This window comes from Kwoniella dejecticola, chromosome 11 (genome assembly GCF_000512565.2).
Source record: "Kwoniella dejecticola CBS 10117 chromosome 11, complete sequence".
Taxonomy (NCBI): Eukaryota; Fungi; Basidiomycota; class Tremellomycetes; order Tremellales; family Cryptococcaceae; genus Kwoniella; species Kwoniella dejecticola.
In genome coordinates, this window is record NC_089311.1 from 65,899 (window position 1) to 86,253 (window position 20,355).

At 49.1% G+C, this 20,355-nt stretch overlaps 8 protein-coding genes across 8 annotated transcripts; 7 read left to right on the top strand and 1 right to left on the bottom strand.

The window, feature by feature from the left end:
- Window positions 1-698: 698 nt before the first annotated feature.
- Window positions 699-2,198, top strand: I303_108144 (uncharacterized protein; the record flags this gene model as incomplete). The annotated part of the gene is made up of 9 exons (XM_018410795.1): window positions 699-786; window positions 859-1,053; window positions 1,116-1,169; window positions 1,233-1,332; window positions 1,405-1,587; window positions 1,680-1,749; window positions 1,820-1,849; window positions 1,917-2,054; window positions 2,115-2,198. The coding sequence occupies 9 exons, from the start codon at window positions 699-701 to the stop codon at window positions 2,196-2,198; spliced, it is 942 nt and encodes a 313-aa protein (XP_018260605.1).
- A 533-nt stretch (window positions 2,199-2,731) lies between these two features.
- Window positions 2,732-4,122, top strand: I303_108145 (uncharacterized protein; the record flags this gene model as incomplete). The annotated part of the gene is made up of 5 exons (XM_018410794.1): window positions 2,732-2,907; window positions 2,969-3,227; window positions 3,286-3,465; window positions 3,534-3,924; window positions 3,998-4,122. The coding sequence occupies 5 exons, from the start codon at window positions 2,732-2,734 to the stop codon at window positions 4,120-4,122; spliced, it is 1,131 nt and encodes a 376-aa protein (XP_018260604.1).
- Window positions 4,123-4,544: 422 nt separating this feature from the next.
- I303_108146 (uncharacterized protein) lies at window positions 4,545-5,887 on the bottom strand (the record flags this gene model as incomplete). The annotated part of the gene is made up of 7 exons (XM_018410793.1): window positions 4,545-4,711; window positions 4,780-4,987; window positions 5,045-5,096; window positions 5,155-5,471; window positions 5,546-5,686; window positions 5,748-5,758; window positions 5,827-5,887. 7 exons carry the CDS (start codon window positions 5,885-5,887, stop codon window positions 4,545-4,547), a joined length of 957 nt encoding a protein of 318 aa, XP_018260603.1.
- Window positions 5,888-6,569: 682 nt separating this feature from the next.
- Window positions 6,570-7,775, top strand: I303_108147 (uncharacterized protein; the record flags this gene model as incomplete). The annotated part of the gene is made up of 7 exons (XM_018410792.2): window positions 6,570-6,588; window positions 6,647-6,726; window positions 6,791-7,015; window positions 7,070-7,271; window positions 7,335-7,450; window positions 7,520-7,694; window positions 7,747-7,775. 7 exons carry the CDS (start codon window positions 6,570-6,572, stop codon window positions 7,773-7,775), a joined length of 846 nt encoding a protein of 281 aa, XP_018260602.2.
- A 544-nt stretch (window positions 7,776-8,319) lies between these two features.
- Window positions 8,320-10,515, top strand: I303_108148 (uncharacterized protein; the record flags this gene model as incomplete). The annotated part of the gene is made up of 10 exons (XM_018410791.2): window positions 8,320-8,400; window positions 8,457-8,525; window positions 8,585-8,799; window positions 8,854-9,018; window positions 9,064-9,149; window positions 9,211-9,626; window positions 9,683-9,751; window positions 9,810-9,846; window positions 9,903-10,235; window positions 10,292-10,515. 10 exons carry the CDS (start codon window positions 8,320-8,322, stop codon window positions 10,513-10,515), a joined length of 1,695 nt encoding a protein of 564 aa, XP_018260601.2.
- A 763-nt stretch (window positions 10,516-11,278) lies between these two features.
- I303_108149 (uncharacterized protein) lies at window positions 11,279-13,289 on the top strand (the record flags this gene model as incomplete). The annotated part of the gene is made up of 7 exons (XM_018410790.1): window positions 11,279-11,419; window positions 11,470-11,569; window positions 11,634-11,817; window positions 11,875-12,134; window positions 12,200-12,612; window positions 12,664-12,769; window positions 12,838-13,289. The coding sequence occupies 7 exons, from the start codon at window positions 11,279-11,281 to the stop codon at window positions 13,287-13,289; spliced, it is 1,656 nt and encodes a 551-aa protein (XP_018260600.1).
- Window positions 13,290-14,808: 1,519 nt separating this feature from the next.
- Window positions 14,809-16,915, top strand: I303_108150 (uncharacterized protein; the record flags this gene model as incomplete). The annotated part of the gene is made up of 4 exons (XM_018410789.1): window positions 14,809-15,097; window positions 15,169-15,577; window positions 15,637-15,982; window positions 16,040-16,915. The coding sequence occupies 4 exons, from the start codon at window positions 14,809-14,811 to the stop codon at window positions 16,913-16,915; spliced, it is 1,920 nt and encodes a 639-aa protein (XP_018260599.1).
- A 564-nt stretch (window positions 16,916-17,479) lies between these two features.
- On the top strand, window positions 17,480-20,264 carry I303_108151 (uncharacterized protein; the record flags this gene model as incomplete). Its single annotated transcript, XM_018410788.1, has 2 exons — window positions 17,480-17,801; window positions 17,968-20,264. The coding sequence occupies 2 exons, from the start codon at window positions 17,480-17,482 to the stop codon at window positions 20,262-20,264; spliced, it is 2,619 nt and encodes an 872-aa protein (XP_018260598.1).
- Between the last annotated feature and the right edge of the window lie 91 nt (window positions 20,265-20,355).

Genomic DNA, 20,355 nt, shown 5'->3' on the forward strand with positions numbered 1-20,355 from the left:
GTTGGCTGATAAAGATCAATTGACGATAGCTTTATCCTGATTGAGCGAAAGAATGAAATCTTGACGGTCCCGTTGCTCCACGGTCACGTCGTGTTATATCCTTGTAGGCAAGGCAACAAGATGTATTGCTATTTCGTGGATTATTTGGGCATCTCCTGGTGACCGTGTTCTGCATAGCAGATCATAGATGGATAGATACTAGATGCATGCATACCGTGACCTATCATACATGACAAGTAAGATAACGTACAAATCATTGGATGGCCTCCACCCACGTCATCAACGATGCGAAGAAACCGAACTGGTCCACACCTTTCTTTGCTTGCTTCCGATCACCTTTGTACATATCGGTTTCCATCTGATCTGCACTGATGAATCGAGACATACGACTGTGCAATCCTCAGAACCTCAATAATGTCATGCGAGATGAAACACAATCAGGTATGCTGGAGTCAGTGATCAGGAGACTAAATTGACGTCATCAGGTGCTTGGAATACTGGACAAATGAGTACCCTCTGACAAAACGCTGCCCTTGCTTTATTCGAGCAAGCGAATGTAAACAAGCGCGATGATTATATAAGTATCTAGTCCTTCAGCTACTCCAGATGCTTCCTCTTCGTCCACTGTCTTCCCACAATCATCCGATCTCGAAAGGTCACTGTTTCAACCCTTTCCAGCGCAGTCCCGCTCGCTCAACATGTCGGAAACTGCTCTTTTCAAAACCCTAGGTCAAGGTGTACTTGAAATCCCCAAGATCTTCAACGTCGAAGGCTGGGTAGCCATCGGTGTGTCCCGTTCTCCCACTTTAGCTCGCGCAATGGGGGCATGGACAGCTTATTCTTCCGGTTTATGATCAGTAACTGGAGGGGGAACGGGATTAGGCTTGATCACAGCAACAGCTCTGGCTGAAAATGGAGCCAAGGTATATATCACAGGTAGAAGGGAAGAACCTCTCAAGGCCGCCGTAGATGGGTACAAGGAGCTTGGAAATGCTGGGAAAGGATCTATCGTAGCCATCTCCGCCGATGTCAGCACGAAAGAAGGTATACAGAGTGCGTCTTCCTTCTCGTCAGCTCCTATCCCTCTCTTTGAAGCTAGCTGACAAGGGTTGCAGAATTCGTTGATGAGGTGAAATCAAAGGAGAAATGGGTTAATGTGCTTATCAACAGTGGGTCGAGACAACTGTTACGCAAGGCTCTACATGTGCATGAATCTAAACAAGGACGTATAGATGCGGGCATTTTCCCTGGTGCAACCGACATAAACGCCTGCGAACAAACAGCGGAAGGCCTGTCTAAGCAGATGTTCGAAGGTGAGGATTTCGAAACATGGTGAGTCTGATTTCTGTTATAGGGTCATAGGGGTTGAAATTTCTGACGCGAAAAGCTCTGTTCGACCGATAGGGACAAAGTCTTTAGAATCAACACTTCTTCGATCCACTTCACGACCTTTGCTTTCCTCCCTCTGCTCGCAACTGCCAAAACCGTTGGAGGTTATCCGGAGCCAGGTAATGTTGTCAACCTAGCCTCCATGTCAGGTATCACCAAGACGTCCCAGAGAGGTCAATTCCATTACAATTGTGGCAAGTGAGTGATTCCCCCAGCTTGACTAGTCATGTATCACAATACCCGGCAATCGTCTGATTTATAGCTCATCCTCAACGTACATGGATACTCAGAGCCGCTACTATCTCCTTGTCCCATCAACAAGCTTGTGAGTTCGCGAGAAGGGGATTAGGAATAAGAGTGGTGAGTCCTTTTCCTTACGGGAATGATCTCTCCCTGAGTGCGCGAAGCTGACTGTCTGTGCGATTGACAGAATGCGATTTGTCCTGGATACTTCCCATCTGTATGTCTACTTGTCCCGATGTGATCGGATCAGCAAGGAGACAAGCTGATGTAAGATCGGGATCCAGGGAATGACCATCATACCCAAAGAGAACAACACCGGGTCAGACGCTCACTTCCAGGAGTTCCGCGAGAAATGGGGCATTCCGTTTGGGCGACCAGGAAGTGCTGTGGATTACGCTCAGTGCATATTTGGTATCATTACTGTGAGCAGAGCCCAGCATCTGACGCTTGGAAGTCATGGCTAAACAAAAAAGTGGATTTAGAATCAATATGTGACCGGGAGCGAATTTGTGATTGATGGCGGATGGCTGTTGGAGTCCAGTGAGTCATGGATCTCCTTGTCCTAAATGTCCAGTCGCATACTGCACTGATACAAAATAACACTCAATCAGGATTCTAAATTGACATTCGTGATACATGCTCGGATTACCATAGATACATAGACACAGCTCAGATGCATACGTAATTTTACGAGGACAGTTCTGACGCGCACGAGGACGTATTGGCCATGTGTGGGAGAGGAAGGAAAGCGACCCGTGCATCGTGGCCTTCACAGCGATTGTTCCTTGCCCCCGGCGTACTGTACTGACTACAAGGAGAAGCGAGAATCTAGTGTGTTCGGCTGGACTTTCCGACTTTGTGTACGTATGTACAGCGTCAAACAGTTTAACCGATGTCGTCTGAAAACCGCGACGGATATCACCTATTGGCCGACAACGGGGGGTTTTGCTCCGGCACAACGGAGAAATCATCAAGGTAAGATGGATTGCATAGGTCAAGTATGCGGGGTTGTATTCACGTTTAAATTCACATATATTCAGTTTCTTTGCTCAAAAAATTGATCCTGTCGCGTGTACCACCAGTTATAGTAAAACACAAGATGTCGAGTAATATAGTGGATCAACTTCAATTTGGTGTCGCCACAGCTTCACTGGGTTTCTCTCCCAAATTCACGCTGGAGCACAAATTTGCTGCTATCCACAAGGCCGGATTCAAATACTGTGAGGTCGGCTTTGGAGGATACGTAGAATGGGTGCGACAAAAGATCACAGACCTGTATGTGGTTCAGTCCCCCCTACGTCAGCCGTGATATGAGAAGAGCTAATGGTGAGATCAGTCCCGTATCAACCTGTCCCGAGGAATACGGTGAAGGCGGAGAGCCAGATCCGTCGGACGAGAAGCTTTGGGAAGCTTTGTATAGCAAGACTGAAGATCTCAAGGCTCTTGCCGCCAGTCACGGCCTTACCATATTAGTCTTACAGCCATTAAACCAATTCGAGGGCTGGACTCCCGGCAGCGAAAGACATCAATGGTGTCGGCGAAAAGCGGAGAAGTGGTTACCTCTGTGTTCGAAGTTGGGTGTACAGCACTTGCAGGTGAGTTGCTGCGAGGTTCAACTCGATCGAGGGTCGTACTAAGTTGCTTGTGATGCAGGTCGGCTCCAACGATAAACCCGAAGCCACCGCTACCTTCGAAGAGATTGGCCGAGACTTGAACTGGCTCGCTGAACTAGGTGCCAAGCAGAACCCGCCAGTCAAGATCGCATACGAGAGTTGGTGTTTCGGAGAGAGACTAGCAAGCTGGGAGGATACATGGAAATTGGTGCAGCTTGGAGTAAGCGTTTCTCACATCCTGCAATGTCCTTAGGTTGTCATGAGCATTCGCTTATCTCCAATTACCAGGACCACCCGAACCTGGGACTTTGTCTTGACACTGCCCACTGGCCATTGTCGCCAATCTATGGATACGATCCCACTACTGGAGAAGGGTTCACCGATCAACAATTCGACGAGATGTTGGATCGAATCTCTAAGATTCCCGGAGAGAAGATCTTCTACGTCGAACTTTCCGATGTTCTTCAACCTGTCATACCTTTGGGTCAAGGATCTCCCTTCGATGAATGGAGGATCAAAGCCAATTCCCCCAGGGGCGATAGATTCGTCTGGGCCGTTTGCGGTAGACCGGTTCCCTTCGTAGGTAGAGACGCTGGTCGACAAGTGGAATCACAAGACGACATGGGTGCCGCCAAAGTGATGCGATGCTTTAACACTCTCTTAGCATCCGGTTTCAAGGGTGAGTAGAGTCTAGGTCTCGTTTGACTCCGATTTGGAGATGGGTGATTGATGCGGCAAATTCACTTTTGCAGGTCCCGTCATGTGGGAGTGTTTCGAAGCTTTGACTATGGAAAGAGAGGATGAAGATATTTCGGCCTTGTATGCTGACGCCATGGCCGTGTCCAAGAGAAAGCTTATCGAGGGTATCGCTATCTAAACGGCAACGCAATGGACTTTTGCCCCTTCTATGACAATCATGCATTATGTCTACTCGCTTCGCACGGCTGATTGATGGCTTACTTTTGGCAGCGACACCTTCGCACGATCGTTGTTCTCTACCAATGTTTGCATTGTCTGCCTCCATTCTCCTTGTCCATGAGAACAGATTACTCAGTATTTGACCTGCGGGCTTGATTTTGGAAAGCCGATGCTGATGAGGATATTCCCAATTTTATGGCCAGTCGCTTGTCCAGGGACATTACAGTACTACGCAGTATCAAAATAATCCAGACTTCGCGCAACGGGAATGCAGCTACAAAGCCTACGTCCAGGGAGTCAACGGTTTTCCGCCTAAAGGATGGACATAAACTGGATGCGTTCGTTACTCAAAAAGGTAGTCAATGCATTGCTCTATGATGTTCATTTGCTGAAAGAGCCGAGAGAACCTTTAAATCTGTTTCTCTCGACGCCGCGATAGCCCACCCCTTTTACAACGAATAGAGCGCCACCATCACTTCTATCTGGTAAGTCGTCTCCGATGTAATCCGAGGCAGCCGAAGTGACATATAGATCTTCGAGGTCTGGACCTAAAGAACCAACACTCAGTCAAGCGACCAGACATGAATTACATCGAGATAAGTATCGATGTGCTTACCTCCAAAAACGCAACAAGTCATATGCCAAGCCTTTGGAAAGTCTATCACCACATCTATTTCTCCAGCTGGAGTCAGTCGTACAACCTTCCCAGCGGCCCATCTAGCCGACCAGATGCCTCCTTGGGCATCGGTACACATGCCATCCGGCTCTCCAAACTCGTCAGGCAAGATCGAGAACGTCGTGCGATTGCTCATTTTGCCTGTAGACTATTTCAGACATAGAATGGTCAACTTCCAAGCGGAAGCTTGATGTGTTTGACATACCAGATCATAATCGAATTTGGCAATCTCCTTGATCCAGCTGTCGGTAAAGTACCTGCACGGAAGGCGATCAGACGATACAGCTGAAAGATGCCTCCCGAATAGCTGCTCACATTGTCTTTCCATCGGCAGTCCATCCCATACCATTGGTGCACGTGATGCTGTCCAATATTAGAGGAGCGGCGTGTGACCCATCATTCTGATATTCTAGGGCAAACATTCTACCATCTTTGGAGCCATGCTCGAACCCCAGTGTTCCTGACAAGAATCTCCCGGCCGGATCCACTGTACCCTCGTTGAACCGTTTTTCTTTTTCATTGCATTTCGCAGTGACGTTAATTGGTATGATTGACCTCTTGCTGCCATCGGGAGGAAACGGCAGCGAGCTGAAGGGGATGTAAGCAAAGCCAGTATCTATGGCCGCTATGAGCTGATCAATGTTGGCAAGAGTTTTAGCCCCACTTCGTTTTCGGGGTCCGACTGGCAGATGTGGATCAAACTCACGCCCGACCCATCCTGCAGTCCTGACAAACTAGTTATCTTTTGATCAAACGTCTGATATCCATGTTGACCGCTACCCGGTTCGTAGGTATAGACTTTTCTCTGATCTATGTCAACAAAGAACAGCCGCTGAAGTCTTGTATCCTGCGCATCGAAGATTGCGTTAGCTTCCCCCCTTAAAAAAATATAGTACCAACTCATTTACCCATACGGCGCCTTTCGGGCAAGACAGCCAATACATGCAATCATCAGCTATGCTCTGCCAAGTCGTCGCATCAGCTCACCTTCGCCTAAAGTGCAATTCAAGCTCAGGAGAGGCTCATTGACGGTGATATGCTTCACCATTTCGTATTTCGTCGATTGCTTACCTGAGTAACAAGGAAAGTCAACCGGGTGCATCGAGATATACTCCACAACAATCTACCACAATTCGAGACATATATCCTTGATCTCCGCTCTCACGTGTATGTTCTCCGTCTTTTTCCGTAGTGATGTTATTCGGTAATGAGCAAGTAAGCGAGCGCTGCTCTCATAGGATCACCTCTATCCTGGTGTGGCTTGGAATTCCTACATGTGCTGTCGTGCCAGAGTAAAAAAGAAGGATGAGGCCTCTTCAAACCACATGAGAACGCCAAACTTCCATCGTAGGTGGTTAATCTTGTCTTCGATACAGTCACTTCACTCGTTCGCTAACACATCGACTGATAGCTTTGCATGACCGGCAGGTTTACTTTCTGAAAGACACACGCGGTTCTGGCTTTCTGCATTCCGACCGGACGGTACGTTTTCATGGATCCGATTCACGGAAATATACTGCGCTTCTCCTAAGCCGCAATGTGGTTTGTCCGCTTCACCAATCATCCGCTTGGAACAATGACGGACCGGTTATGAATGATCAGGGATACATAAATCTGTGGATATATATACGTCTATAGGTACTCGACTTTGTATCTACCACTGTGTCTCCATACTATTTCAATTGTAAAAGCAAACGTCGACAGAAGTAGATCAATCAGTGACATACAAAATGAAAGTCGAAGGTCGAAGTGAGTGAGGAAGGGCGTACAAACCCACTGACTTTGTTCACTGACTCCCCTTTCATAGCATTCATCATCACCGGAGGTTGTGGAGGTATCGGCGGAGCTGTTGCCCAGTCGATTATCGCTAAAGGAGGATACGTCGTAGTGAGTTACAGATCCGAACACAAACTCCGTGAATTCAGCAGGCTGATGGACCCCTACCATGCAGTCTTTCGACATCCTTGAGGAAGAAGCTGGTCAAGCCAAAGTCAAGTCGTACCACCCCGAAAGAGCTTTCTACTTCAAATGTAATATTGCCGACCTCGATTCCGTCGTTTCAGCCACCGAGAAGACGCTCAAAGTCATCCCCAAAGGCTCTCTTTTCGGAGCTGTCCACTGTGCTGCCATCGCTCCTGGACGACAATGGGATAACAAGCTTGTAAACAGTGTCGCTGTAAGTTGAGTCCCAATAAATACTGCTATCCTCTGCTAATTGTCACCGTCACAGACCTTCTCCAAAGTTCTCCAAGTCAACGTCTACGGAACTTTCGCTGTCAACGCGGCGATTGCGGACGCCATCAACTCCCAATACCCAGATGAAGGACCATTCGCTCCCCGGGTCACCGAGGAAAGAGGATGTATTGTCAACATTGCCTCTGTGGTTTCCCAACCGGTTCCTGCTAGATGTTTGACTTACGGAGCATCAAAGAGTACGTTGAAGGAAATTCGGAGATCGAATTGTTGCATGAAGCTAATTCTACATTCCTCCACAGCTGCGGTACTCGGTATCACCCAGGGTATGGCTGATTTCCTTGGTCCATCCGGTATTAGAGTCAACTCTGTATCACCGGCTGTAGTTGCATCCGGTCTCATGAGCGCAGACAGACTCGTGAGTGCAGCAGTGTAGCATCCTTTCAGTCTCAAGCACCTTCTGACTTCATGACTTGACCCCTCATAGCCTTACTTCCAGAGTGAACTCGAAGCCGGTGTCATCTTCCCAAGGAGGATCACCCACCCCGATGAGATCTCTGACGCCATCTTGTTCTTGCTTGAAAACTCCATGATGAACGACTTCAACATCCGAGTAGATGGAGGATGGAGAGGTAGCAGCAACTGGGGAGGCCCAGTCGACCGTGAGTACAAATGCATGGAAGGTAGACCCCGGCTGACGTCTCGCGTATTTAGCTCGAAAGAACGCTTTGTCTTTGGAGTAGAGTGTTTGAGGACTGGATTCTGTGTATATAATAATCTCAATGCATGCATCAATGACGTCTTACATCCTTCACGCTCTTTCTTGGCGGTGAAGTAGTCCGTAAACGGGTCAGCACAGCACGGACCTATTTCCTTCCTACTTGTAAAAAGAATTGTGAATCTCTCGCTTTCCTGTTGTTCTCGGCCCGAGGGGCACGGAATTAGCGGGTTTGAACTGTATTTCCGCGATCGCGAAATTTTTCTTTCTGTCGTAATGCGGGTCCTCAGCAGGTAGGAAGCACGTCGCATTTACTTATGTATTGCCCCATGGTTCACAATCGATCACCTGCTTTCGATGACGTAGGTAAAAAGCTGAGTAAGTCCGCCACTTGGCGTCTCTGTCTCTTGATCCTGGTAGGTGACACCGGCAAGCACCATCCGTGACCAACGTAGTACGCAAGCACCGTTTAAATTCGGTAGTATCATAAATATTGAATAAATTGGTCTTGCCTCCTCGTTTCTTACCTTCCTGTGAAGGAGGACCCTAAAAGACCACGACGTACGCAGATGTCGAATCCAAAGTCAGCAAACAAGCAGCATGGGACCGGAAGCGAGGGGGGTTTCCCAGATTTTTCGTTAAACATGATCGTAAGTAATGCCGGACGTAGCCAAATAACATGCAAATCTCACTCTGGTTGCCCCAGGACGAAGATCTCATTCGAGCGGAGAACGATGACAAATTGACCGTCTACTTGTTCTTCCTGATCTTGGCGGTAAGTGAAGGCTGCGCGACTGTTATCAGCGTCCAGGCTGAGCATATCGAAAATCGCAGGCAGCTATGGCCGGATTTCTCTTCGGATACGATACGGCAGTCGTGGGTGTCGCGTTGCCTTTGATCGGCGATGACCTCGGGCACGAGTTGTCTGCCTCTCAACAAGAAATCGTGACGGCGGGTACGACTATCGGAGCAATTTTCGGATCTGCCATCCTCGGAGCTTTGGCCGACAGATTGGGACGTAAATGGAGTTTGACTATCGCCGATACGTTGTCAGTCATGCTTACTGAGCGGTGACCGACTCGATTTCGCTGATGACAGAATAGTTTCACTGTGGGCGCCATTTTGATCGCTTCAAGTTACTCTTTGGCCCAGATAATCGTAGGCAGAGTCGTGCTCGGTGTCGGTGTCGGAGGCGCAGCAGTCATAGCACCAATGTATATCACTGAACTCGCTCCGACTGCGGTTCGAGGGAGGTGTATCGGCATCAAGTGAGTACATTGAGTGATGATGGGCCGAGCTGAACTTTCACATAGTGCCCTTTTCATCCCAGTTGGCCAAGTGGTCGCTGCTGGTATCGGGGCTGGCGTTCAACAGATGCAGCACGGGTGGAGATTGCTGTGTGAGTCGAGCACTATTCAAGATATCACAAACCACATTGCTGAATCCTCTCTGTCCCACAGTCGCTCTCGGCGTGGTGCCTTCAATGGTGCAGCTTGTTCTGATGCACTGGCTTCCTGAATCACCTCGGGTCCTCATCCTCCGAAAACAAACGCACGAAGCTCGAAAGGTGATGCAGAAGGTGTACAAGAATGCTTCAGATGCTCAGATCGAGTTCAAATTACGCGTAGCCGAGGAATACGTGGCCGCAACAACCAAGCTTCAGAGCGAGTTGACTTTGCGTCAACGCCTGCACAAATTATGGCATACCAAAGCGTACCGAAGGCCGATCCTTACCGTCAGCGGCTTGCAGTTCTTTGGACAATTATGTGGTTTCAATGCCTTGCTCTACTATGCTGGTACCCTTTTCGGTCTACTTGGATTGTCTAATCCAGCACTAGGAGCATTGATACCTTCTGGTGTCAATGCGTTATTCTTGGTATGTGTCGGTCGGAATGGCTTGATATGAAATCCTGCTGAAGATAGCTGCCATAGATCATCGGAATGTCGCTGGTAGATCGAGTAGGCAGACGAGGGTTATTAATCTGGTTTGGACCTCTGATGGTGAGTATTGCGACCTCACGGCGAAAGACAGCCAGGCTGACTCTGCATTCTGTGCTAGATTGCTGGACTTGTCTGGAATATAGCGTCTTTCTATTGTATGTTTTGATCTCATCAACGTTCTGAGAGCGACAGCTGAGCTCACGATTCCCAGACCTTTGTCAACCGACGGGAGGATTTTTGGACACTTCTTTTTCATACGATCGGGGGCAAGTCGGAGTGGTTATTGGAGGAATAGTGCTCTTCACCATGGGTTTTGGCATGACATATTCCCACCTTGCCTGGTATCAATCAGAATTTCTTGCATTGGAAATCCGCGCCTCAGGATCTGCCATCGCCACTACCACCTGCTGGATCGCAAACCTCGTAGTCTCGGTGTCATTCTTGTCAGAGCTAGAGACTTTGACCCCGTCTGGAACTTATGGGTTATACTTGGCTTTCGTTGTGGCCGGGTACATATTTGTGGTCTTCTGCTACCCCGAATCTAGTGAGTCGGCTAAGATACGCGACTCTGGGAGATTTTGGCTGACATTTGGATCAAAGAGGGACTATCCATCGACGAGATTGCGACAGTCTTCCATGATAGTTTCGGTATCAAGAAGTCAGTGGAGATGCGTCGAGCCAAGGCAGAGCTTCGAGAGAAATGGGCAAAGGAGAACAAGGGTCAGCCCCATGATGTCGCACAAAAAGCCAAAGACACTGCGCATCTTGAGTTTGCAGCTAGACCAACCAGAGGGTTCCGAGACGATCGTGTGGAACAAGCGTAAACCATGGATAGGATGACTATTCTGCAAAGCAGTCATTCTGATATTTCTAGACATAATGCAATACCCTCATAGAACCATGCATAGAATTTCTCCCGTCCCGACTTTTTCAATTTTGGGAGTGCAATGTCGCCTCAGAAGGTCTACGGGCAGTATGGCTGACGACGACGACCAACGATGGTTTGGGATGTTCTACTGGACATTCCGACTCCGGGACAGCTTCATTTCGCAGCTTGCCAAAGCTGTAGCTTACGCCACTAATCACACACAAAAGCGCTTGATAATTGGACTAGGTCAATGGGTTTCTGTGCGGTCGGCATGCAGGAGAAAGCTTGCCGGGGAACACGGCTTTGCTTGATGCACTGCGTCACAGCGCGGCTTTATTCGAACATTCGGATCTCCAGCCGGAACTCCAGCTGCACATATAGGTAATGCCGCACAGTACTTCGCCGGCAGCGGAATTAGAGAAATTGTTCTCGTCATCGCGGAATTCGCGGATTTCCTACGGCTTTGGCAGATCTCTTGGAGTCCCGGTGATTGGCAATTGGGGCAGGTCACGGGGTCCTTGTAGACCCCACACTGGTTACATACTTCTGGGAAAAACGGGAATCACGGCGAAGCAGTCGTTGCTGCATCTGGCAAAAATCACTTAAAAGGGGCTAGTCATTCGCTAGGCGAATTCGAAATCCCATTACCTTTTTCACACAAAGCATCCAAAGAGCACAAGCTTAAGCAACAACCCGAACTTCAAAGCGAAACGAGCGATATGCAAGAAATCAAACAAGACGACGTGACCCCAGACAGCGCTTCGGCGAAAGGCGACCTAGTGTATGGCACAAAGCCCGAGGCTGTGCACTACGAGAACGCCCCGACTCTGGAAGGAGCAATCAGCTCTGGACATCTTATCGTAGGTCGCTACCCGTCTGGTAGCCTCCAGATGCTGATTCATTTCCTTAGGATGAAAATCTATTGCGAGCCGAGAATGAGGATAAGGTCACCCCTTACTTCATCTTCTTGATCTCCATCGCTGCGGTGGCGGGTTTCCTCTTTGGTTACGGTAAGTGGCCAATGCAAAGATGCTCGATAAAGACTCCTCACTGACTGGATCTGCCTCCACCCAGACACCGCAATCATCGGTTCCGCCCTTCCCATGGTAGGGACTGATCTCGGCCACGTTCTCAGTGCTTCAGAGCAAGAAATCATCACTGCTGGATGTACGATCGGCGCCATCTTTGGCGCTTTGATTCTGGGTGGTCTTGCTGACAAGATTGGGCGAAAATGGTCTATGGCTCTTGCTGACTTTGCGTATGTTGGTCTCGAGTTATGCTTCTCGCCGGGGACGCTGACATATCGTTCCATTAGCTTCACCATCGGTGCTATAATTATCGCCGCCTCTTACTCGGTCCCTCAAATGATTGTTGGTCGACTTGTCCTTGGTGTCGGTGTCGGCGGTGCAGCCGTCATCGGGCCCTTATACATCACCGAACTTGCTCCGACCGCTGTCCGAGGTCGATGTATCGGCGTGAATGCCTTCTTTATTCCTTTCGGACAAGTCATCGCCAGTGCTCTCGGTGCAGCTTTCCAAGGTCGAGTACCAGACCACATTGGCTGGAGAACATTATGTGAGTGAGAAAAGATGACGAGGCGAGAGCTCCGTGCCGATGCTGATTTTGATGCCTTTTTCCAGTTGCCTTGGGTGTAATCCCCTCAATCGTCCAACTTACGCTCATGCATTGGTTGCCCGAGTCCCCACGAGTGCTTCTCCTTCGTGGCCAGACCGAACAAGCCAGAGATACCCTTCGAACCATCTACAAAGGGGCTTCCGACGAAGTCATCGATTTCAAATTGCAGGTCACTCAGCAATACGTTGCCGCCACTACAGTCATGCATGAATTCTCCATCATGCAACAACTCAAGAAATACTGGACTCACAAACCCTACCGAAGAGCCATTATTGCGGTATCTGCGGTCCAAGCATTCGGTCAGCTCACCGGTTTCAACACTCTCCTTTACTACTCCGGGACGGTCTTCGGGCTATTGGGCTTGAAGAATTCTGCAGCAGCGGGTTTGATCCCATCTGGTGGAAACGCCATGTTCTTGGTGAGTTGTGCGAAGGATGATGAGGTTCAGGCATTGACAAACGCTATTCAGTTCATCGGTATGACAATCGTCGACAAAGTTGGTCGAAGAAGGCTTTTGGTCACTGCGATCCCGGGAATGATTCTTGGAATGGTATGGATGATCATCTCCTTCCACTGTGAGTAAATATTTGACGGAACCCTTGATGACTGTATGCTCACCAATGCCTTTCTTTGTGCTATTCAGTCTTGACCAAGCAGACGGGAGGTGATCTCGTCGCTGGCTTCACATACAGTAACGCCCTTGTCGGAAGTGTTCTGGGTGCGATCTTGCTATTCACCGTGTGCTTCGGCCTCACATACTCCCACATCGTTTGGTACCAATCGGAATTCCTCGCTCTGGAGATCAGAGCTTTCGGTTCAGCGATTGCGACCACCTCCTGCTGGTTAGCCAACTTGGTTGTCTCTGTAGCCTACCTCACCCAATTGGAGAGCTTGGGAGCCACCGGCACATACGGGCTGTACCTCGGGTTCATGATCATTGGCTACATCTTTGTCTACTACTGCTATCCCGAGACCAAAGGATTGTCGATCGACGAGACGCAGTCGGTCTTCCTAGATGGCTACGGTGTGAAGAAGGCTGATGCCATGTTGAAGGAGAAGAGACGGCTCGCTGCCCAGCTCAACGCATCCGTCTAATCGGAGCGATCAAGGAAGATCACAGCGACACAGTCGAAGTGCAAGCGGAAGATAAGACGATCGAACAGTGCAATATAGGGTCAAAAGGAGGGGGGTTGCAGGAATTTGAGGTGCTTCCCAGAAACATAGTCTTGTCTTAATAGCTTTTGTAGGAATTCGGAGTGATTAAATTAGTCGGTGCATGCAGGCTGTTGCTTCGACTTGTGCACCGTGAGAGTGTGTTCATAGCACTCGTGTTCCCTCACATCGCGAATGATTGCTAGCCAAAATCGCTGCGTCGCCCAGTCTTCGAACGAGCTGGCTTTGCGCACAATAAGCAGCAAGACGGATTTGTCATGTATCGGCGTACGAGAGAATTGCTGAGTTCGAGCTTGACTACGGCTACCGTATACCCTTCGCTATGCCATCTCTTTACGGCCATTCTGCTCATGCTACAAGCTGGTCCTTTCTATCGTCATGACATTGCGATCGAGGTCGCCGCTCACGTTTACTCACGGGATCGAGCACCAGGCCGTTCTGAGTAGTCAAACTTAGACAGTCATAGTAAACATGGCTCACGAACACATGTACCTGTAAAGGGTCTCACGACGAGTATCCGCCTGTATGGCCAGGCATATACCCCACTTCAACCCCCGAGTAGACTCGTTCAACTCGGTCCGGGTGTTCGCTCGCTTGATTTCTGTTGTTAGTGCCATTTGAGAGAACGAATGGTACCGTCACTAGGTGTACCTCACCGGACTGACCGCTCTGAAAGGGCGGAGAAGTTAGGTAAATCATGCGCAGGTCACTATATAGTGGCAGTGATGCGAGAGTTATATAAGATCTCTCGATGAACTGCGAGGTCTGGTGTCTGTTGGCAACGCCAATGTGATTACTTTCACCGAGTGTGACTAGTATCGGTCAGGTCCAATGTTGTGCCTACAGGTCAGATGGGAAAAAATTCTCAGGCAGGCAAGCATCTGTGCGTTTCTGGCTTGACATTGTAGAACGACAATGTTCTGCTTGAAAGACTTGACCCTATTCTCATGCTCCAGGCTGTGTCATCTGGTCTGACAATCCGATCGGTGCAGATCCATCTGGCCCCAATGGTGAGGGACGGCGACCAATTGGCTTGTCATCTGGGCTGCACTCAACGAGTTGCCACCGACCTGTGCCTAAACACCGACCTGTTCCGTACCTTCCTGTAAGGGTAGCAAAGGCTATCTTAATGGATCCAGCCTAAGCGAGGGAGTCGACTGTCATCGGGCTTTTCCCACGTTTGTTTGACGCAAAAACCGCTGGCGGACTAATGATCGAACGGCGATAGTAGCACCAACGATGGAAAACCCGTTTGAATTCCGTTAATTCCGCGCAGCGCAAAAACAGTAGCTCGTGATTCTCCGTGCTACGTGGACTGATCGCCAACAGAAAAAAAGCATCGTATGAGCCTCCATTATAAGAAGCTCGCAACCAGGGAGGCAGTAAGTCATCTGCTCTGATTGACAACATAGCATTATCAACCTGTACTAGTATTGCCAAGATGTCACCAATCGCCTTAGACAGTAAGATCAACTCGACTCCCGCCAACCTCAAGGCCAAGGTTGTCGAGGGGCATGTCGAAGTCGAGAAGCAGCCAAAACTTCCTCTTGCCGATAACTACATGTACGATTTCCAATACAATCACGAGCTCCCTACCATCAAATCCCTCGGTCAGGATATTGCTCAAGATATCGACCCAATTCAAGAAGCCGAAAAGTTCGTCGCTGTTTTATCAAAAGTTTTGGCTGCTGGGGATGCTGCTGGTTTCACGGATCTCTTCCTCGAGCACGGTAAGCCCACACTACACCTGAGCCGGATGCTTCACATCGAGATCTGACTGATGGGAATGGCCTTTATGCAGGTGTGTGGCGAGATAAGCTCGCGTTCACTTGGGATTACCGAACATTCAACTTCAAGGAAAATATAGCTCGGGCTGCCCAAGACTTGTTACCATCGACCAGAGCCAAGAACCTTAAGTTCCTCGCGCCCCTCCCATCTATACAGAGACCCTACGAAGATCTCGCGTACCTTCAAATCGTTTTATCTCTCGATACCGAGCTTGCCAACGCTCATGCCGTCGTCAACGTGGTACAAACCGCTCAAGGATGGAAAATATGGACTCTTCACACGGTCATCGAATCACTACATGACTTCCCGGAACTCCCTCCAGCTGACGGACACATGACTGGATCGATCAGCTGGGAAAAACAAAGAGCCAAGGATGATGACGAGATCCAACCGGAAGTAGTCATTGTTGGTGGTGGTCAAAAGTGAGTTTCAAACGACAATCATGGTGATGCCGAACGCCCACTGATACATGACAAATTAGTGGTCTCGCATTGGCTGCTCGTCTGAAGTTCCTTGGCGTCAAAGCCTTGATCGTTGATCGCGGTGCTGAGATTGGGGAAGTCTGGACCAAGCGATACGAATACCTCTCATTACACTTCCCTCACTGGGCCGATCACTTCCCCTACTTCCCATACCCGGATCACTGGCCCACCTACACTCCAGCGCAGAAACAGGGTCTTTACATGCAGTGGTACGCTTCAGCAATGGAGCTAGCCGTGTGGAACAGTTCCAGTGTCGTCGGCGCCGAGCAAGACTCAGCAGGGAATTGGAAGGTGCAAGTCAACAAGAACGGAAACGATCTCAGGACTTTAACTCCCAAGCACGTTGTAAGTTCACGCTATATCAAACCCGTCGTTCGACTAGTGACTGATCTCCGTTCTCAGGTGATGGCGACCTCCCTATGTGGTGTCCCGACTATCCCTGTAATCCCAGGTATCTCTGATTGGAAAGCCGGTATCTACCGACACTCCACCGCCCACGATTCCTCGAGAGACTTCGTTGGCAAGAAGGTGCTGGTTGTTGGAACTTCTTCATCAGGATTCGACACCGCTTATGACTGCGCTCGACGTGGTATTGACGTCACTCTCTTACAACGATCGCCCACCTACATCATGTCTCTAACGCACTCCGTTCCCAGAGCGATCGGTGGTTACGAACCTAAAGATGGAGTCAGGCCAAACCTTGACGAACAAGACAGGCTTACATTCGCCATGCCAACCGGCCCCGCCGAAGAATTAGGTAGACGAAATGCGGAAGTCCTTGAGAACCTTGACAGCGATCTGCTCAACGCCCTGCACGATAAAGGTTTGAAGACATGGCGAGGTCAAAGAGGCACCGGTAACGGAACCCTGGGCCAGACAAGGAATGGGGGCTTCTACTTCGACGCTGGTGCTTGCGAACAGATCATAAATGGTAAAATCAAGGTCGAGCAAGGCTATATCGAAAGCTTTACCGAAAACGATGTTGTGCTCTCTGGGGGACGAAAGAAGCACTACGATTTGATTGTCTTCGCTACCGGTTTCTCCAACACCATCGATTCGGTTAGAAACACTTTGGGCGATGACATCGCTGATCAATGCGGTCCGATCTGGGGTATCGACGAGGAAGGAGAGTTCAGATCGGCGTACAAGGAGTCAGGAGTGCCCAATCTCTGGATCTTCGTTGGTTATCTACCTTACACTCGATTCCATTCCAAGCGGCTTGCACTCCGACTTAAAGCTCTCATAGAAGGCGTATCTCCTACTCCATACTCAGCATGACGTGGTAGCCGTTATTTGTATAAAACCCTCTGTTGATTATCTTTTCTCACTAGAATGCATGGACATTTACACTAACAAGAGCAAGACCATTGGGTCTCTCCTTGCAGAATCCAAGTTATTAGCTCATAGTGAATCAGACTTAGCAGCTATTTGATTCGTTGCTAGGTAGTTGAGGTTACAAGCTATGAGTAATTTAGTGTGGTCATGTGAAGGGGGCCGAAGAGCACCATTCCATGTTCACTTGCAATTCCCTTAATCCTTTTTCATTTTTTCAGTTGACCACCGCACTGTTCAACTCTACTACCTTGCCCCTTGTACCACACCTCTCAGCATCAGGCATGTAGATGCAAAGGTCGCTTTGCAGTGATCCGTGCTACGATAGGAATCGGCTTCACGGGCAAGGCTTTGGTTTCTTGTCTGGTATCTTTGCAATCTCCCACAGGTTCCCTCGTTTTCCATTCGATCGACCAATTCTTGCTCAACGAGCTGTTATCCTGCTGCAATACCTCTCCCCCTCGACAATACGTCTGCTTCAAACATACTCCCTCACTCTCAGCAACAGCTATGTCGCGTTTGATACGATCGAAATATCAGCAGTATAAACGCGATAATGACCAGTTGACGTCCTGGCTAGCGAATGCTGCGGTCCAGTATGGGTACCCCATCTCCAGCTTTACCCAAACAGTTGATCCAGTCGTCGGCGTCGATGAGAAACCCACACCTAGTCAACAGAAAAATGCCAAGAAGAAAGCAAAAGCGAGAGCCAAGGCAAGGGCGAAGGGCGATACCGGGGGTTTAGAGAAATCAGGAATCTCCGAGGACCAAGGCATCAAAGATGCGATGGAGGAGGATGAATCAACGGATAGGACTGCCAAGTTGGATATTGGTGAGCACACATGACGGACACATGGATGCTGAGAATTGGAATCCATACTTAACGCTAACGGAAATGTTGAAGAGATAATGCTAATCCCCACCTGATGATAGGCCAACATCCTGGGGCAATCCCAGCATTCAAAGACAAACAAACCTATCTGATCCCTTCACATCAGTACAAGGCAATCGCTCAGCACCTCATCTCGAACTCAGTCGCCATCCCTATCGAAGTCATGCGCCTTCTCCAGCGCTGCATTCAGCTTCGATACAGCTGCCTGAAGCGGTTCCTTCGCATTCCCAACGCTTCCACAGACGGTCACGCCCCCTTTTTGTCAATGTCCTTACCGAAGTCTACAACTTGTTCGAAGAGCACAAGAACTCCGTCTCGACCGGCAACGGCAAGCCTGATCCGCATTCACCATCAGTCAATCGATACACCGAGCTTCCATACACTGACAAGGATGAAGAGCCGGAAGAATTGGCGGACATCTTCATTCCAAAACATCCGTGCCCATCTTCTGCTCCCCCCGTTGATATCGCTTGTGCTCCGGAATACTCGCGTGAAGAGCTTGTCCTCGGTGTGTTAGCATTCCTTGAGGATATGCACGACATAAGAGATGAGATCATGGACATATGGGGAAGGTATCAGGCCGGCCAAATCGATTTGACCACTGCTGCCGTCACTAGCAACACCGCTTTAGAACTCCTTCGGAAACCACACGATGATATTGTGAAAACTGTTCTGCCCGCTTTCAACCACGACATCAAGCTCCTTCTCATGACGCTCTACAACGTATTGAAGTGCAGTTTCGCGGGGGGCGCGATGGATCTTCAGCCACCACTTTACAGCCTCATCGATGACGAGGACCTTCTCACCTCGACGATCTACGAGCATCTCCTTATCCCAGTCTGTCAAATGCTCAGCGGAATGGCGGACGTCATTCAAGACGGCCTTGTACCGGTCTACAAGGTGGGACACTTCGGATATTACAATCCGAAAATGAAATTCTTCAAGCAGCCTTTCACCAAACGTTGGCACCAAGCTCAGATCCTGATGTGCGAGACTCTCACCGATTACTTCTTACTCGGCGTTGTTGGAGAGCGTTCTTTACCTTCAGCTCCTGTGTGCGGCAACGAGAAATCCAGCAACATCTTTTTTATCGATGAGATCGCCGCCGAAATGAGCACTTTTTCACGCACGAAAGCTCCCACGCTTCTTCTCATGGTATACTGTCAAGTCTTCATCGACATCAATTTCGTCCTGGGCTCAGAGGCTAATCGCGGCGTGAAGGAGCTCAGGTCTGCTGCCTCCGACATGTTCACATCATATAGTCGAAGACAGAATATCGAACCTGAAGCTCCGGAAAGCATCTGGCATTCTGAAAATCGATTGATCGACAAAGCGTTCTTGGAAGAGCTTGACTGCTGGCGCAGAATGGTACCACTCGATCTCGTGTACAAATCTATTGAAGGGCGCCTCCCACTCCAATGCTCAATTTTTGATCGTGATCCCCTGTTGTGCGGTTTAATGCTGTTCAGACTCCGCTTGAAATATCAACACCTTGGCCTGTCTTTGGCCAACTCGTTCGGCTCCATCCTGTCCACCGCTCATCTGTTTGCCGCCTGCAAGCGTTCTGGGGTACTTCCCGGTGAGAAGTTCAACACTTGGGAAGATATGGAATTGGTCATGGATTTACACGGCAAAGAAGATATCTTTGGCGGCAAATACCCTGACAATATCGATGACTCGCTCGCATCCTTCTTGCGCATGATGGGATACTCGACCGAAGTTCAAGGTGCTTCGAGACACGTTTATACTGGGAACCCTTTGCCTAGCTACCTCAACAAACCCAAAAAGAAATTCTCATTGCTTTCCAAATCAGGGCCGAAAGGCCTTACAGACCATGCGCAAATACTGCCAATCTTTTCCGGAAAATACTTACGAGATCCATCGGCGGGAACATCCTTCGGTCTCAACTCGGTGGAAACCCTCCTTTCCGATATTCTCGCCGATGAAGCAAAGCAGAGCGCCATTGCTGATAAAAAATACACAATACGTCGCAAGAGGAATCATCGAAGTCACAAATTCTCCATTTTGCAGCTTTTGTCGATTTTAGAAGCTGGTCTCGAGGCGGAAACTCGATCAATCAGATTCGATTACGTCTCCATGCATCTGAGATGCTTGACTATCCTCAAGAAAGTCCAACTATCGGCTGACGAATACTTTACGCGGAAGCTTGGTCCTTTGTACTTGGAGAATGACTCTCAATTACCTTTCATTGTTGGGTGGATTCTCAATTTTGCTGCCTTTTCTGGTCGTGCTGCCGAATCTATTAGCATCAGGCGAGAAGGAAGGAAGGCTGTGGACGTTCGCAGCCAGCGATTAACGGATGCTACCCGTGTCATGAAGGAATATTTGATCAGTACAGGTGAAGGGGACTCGGAGTGCAAGAAGATGAGACATACTCAATAGGCTCATGTACTTATGCGAAACTCGAATGCGGTACGAGTGTTTCATGCCAGCATCGGAATGAAGTTACCACGACCTTATGGACTTCTCATGG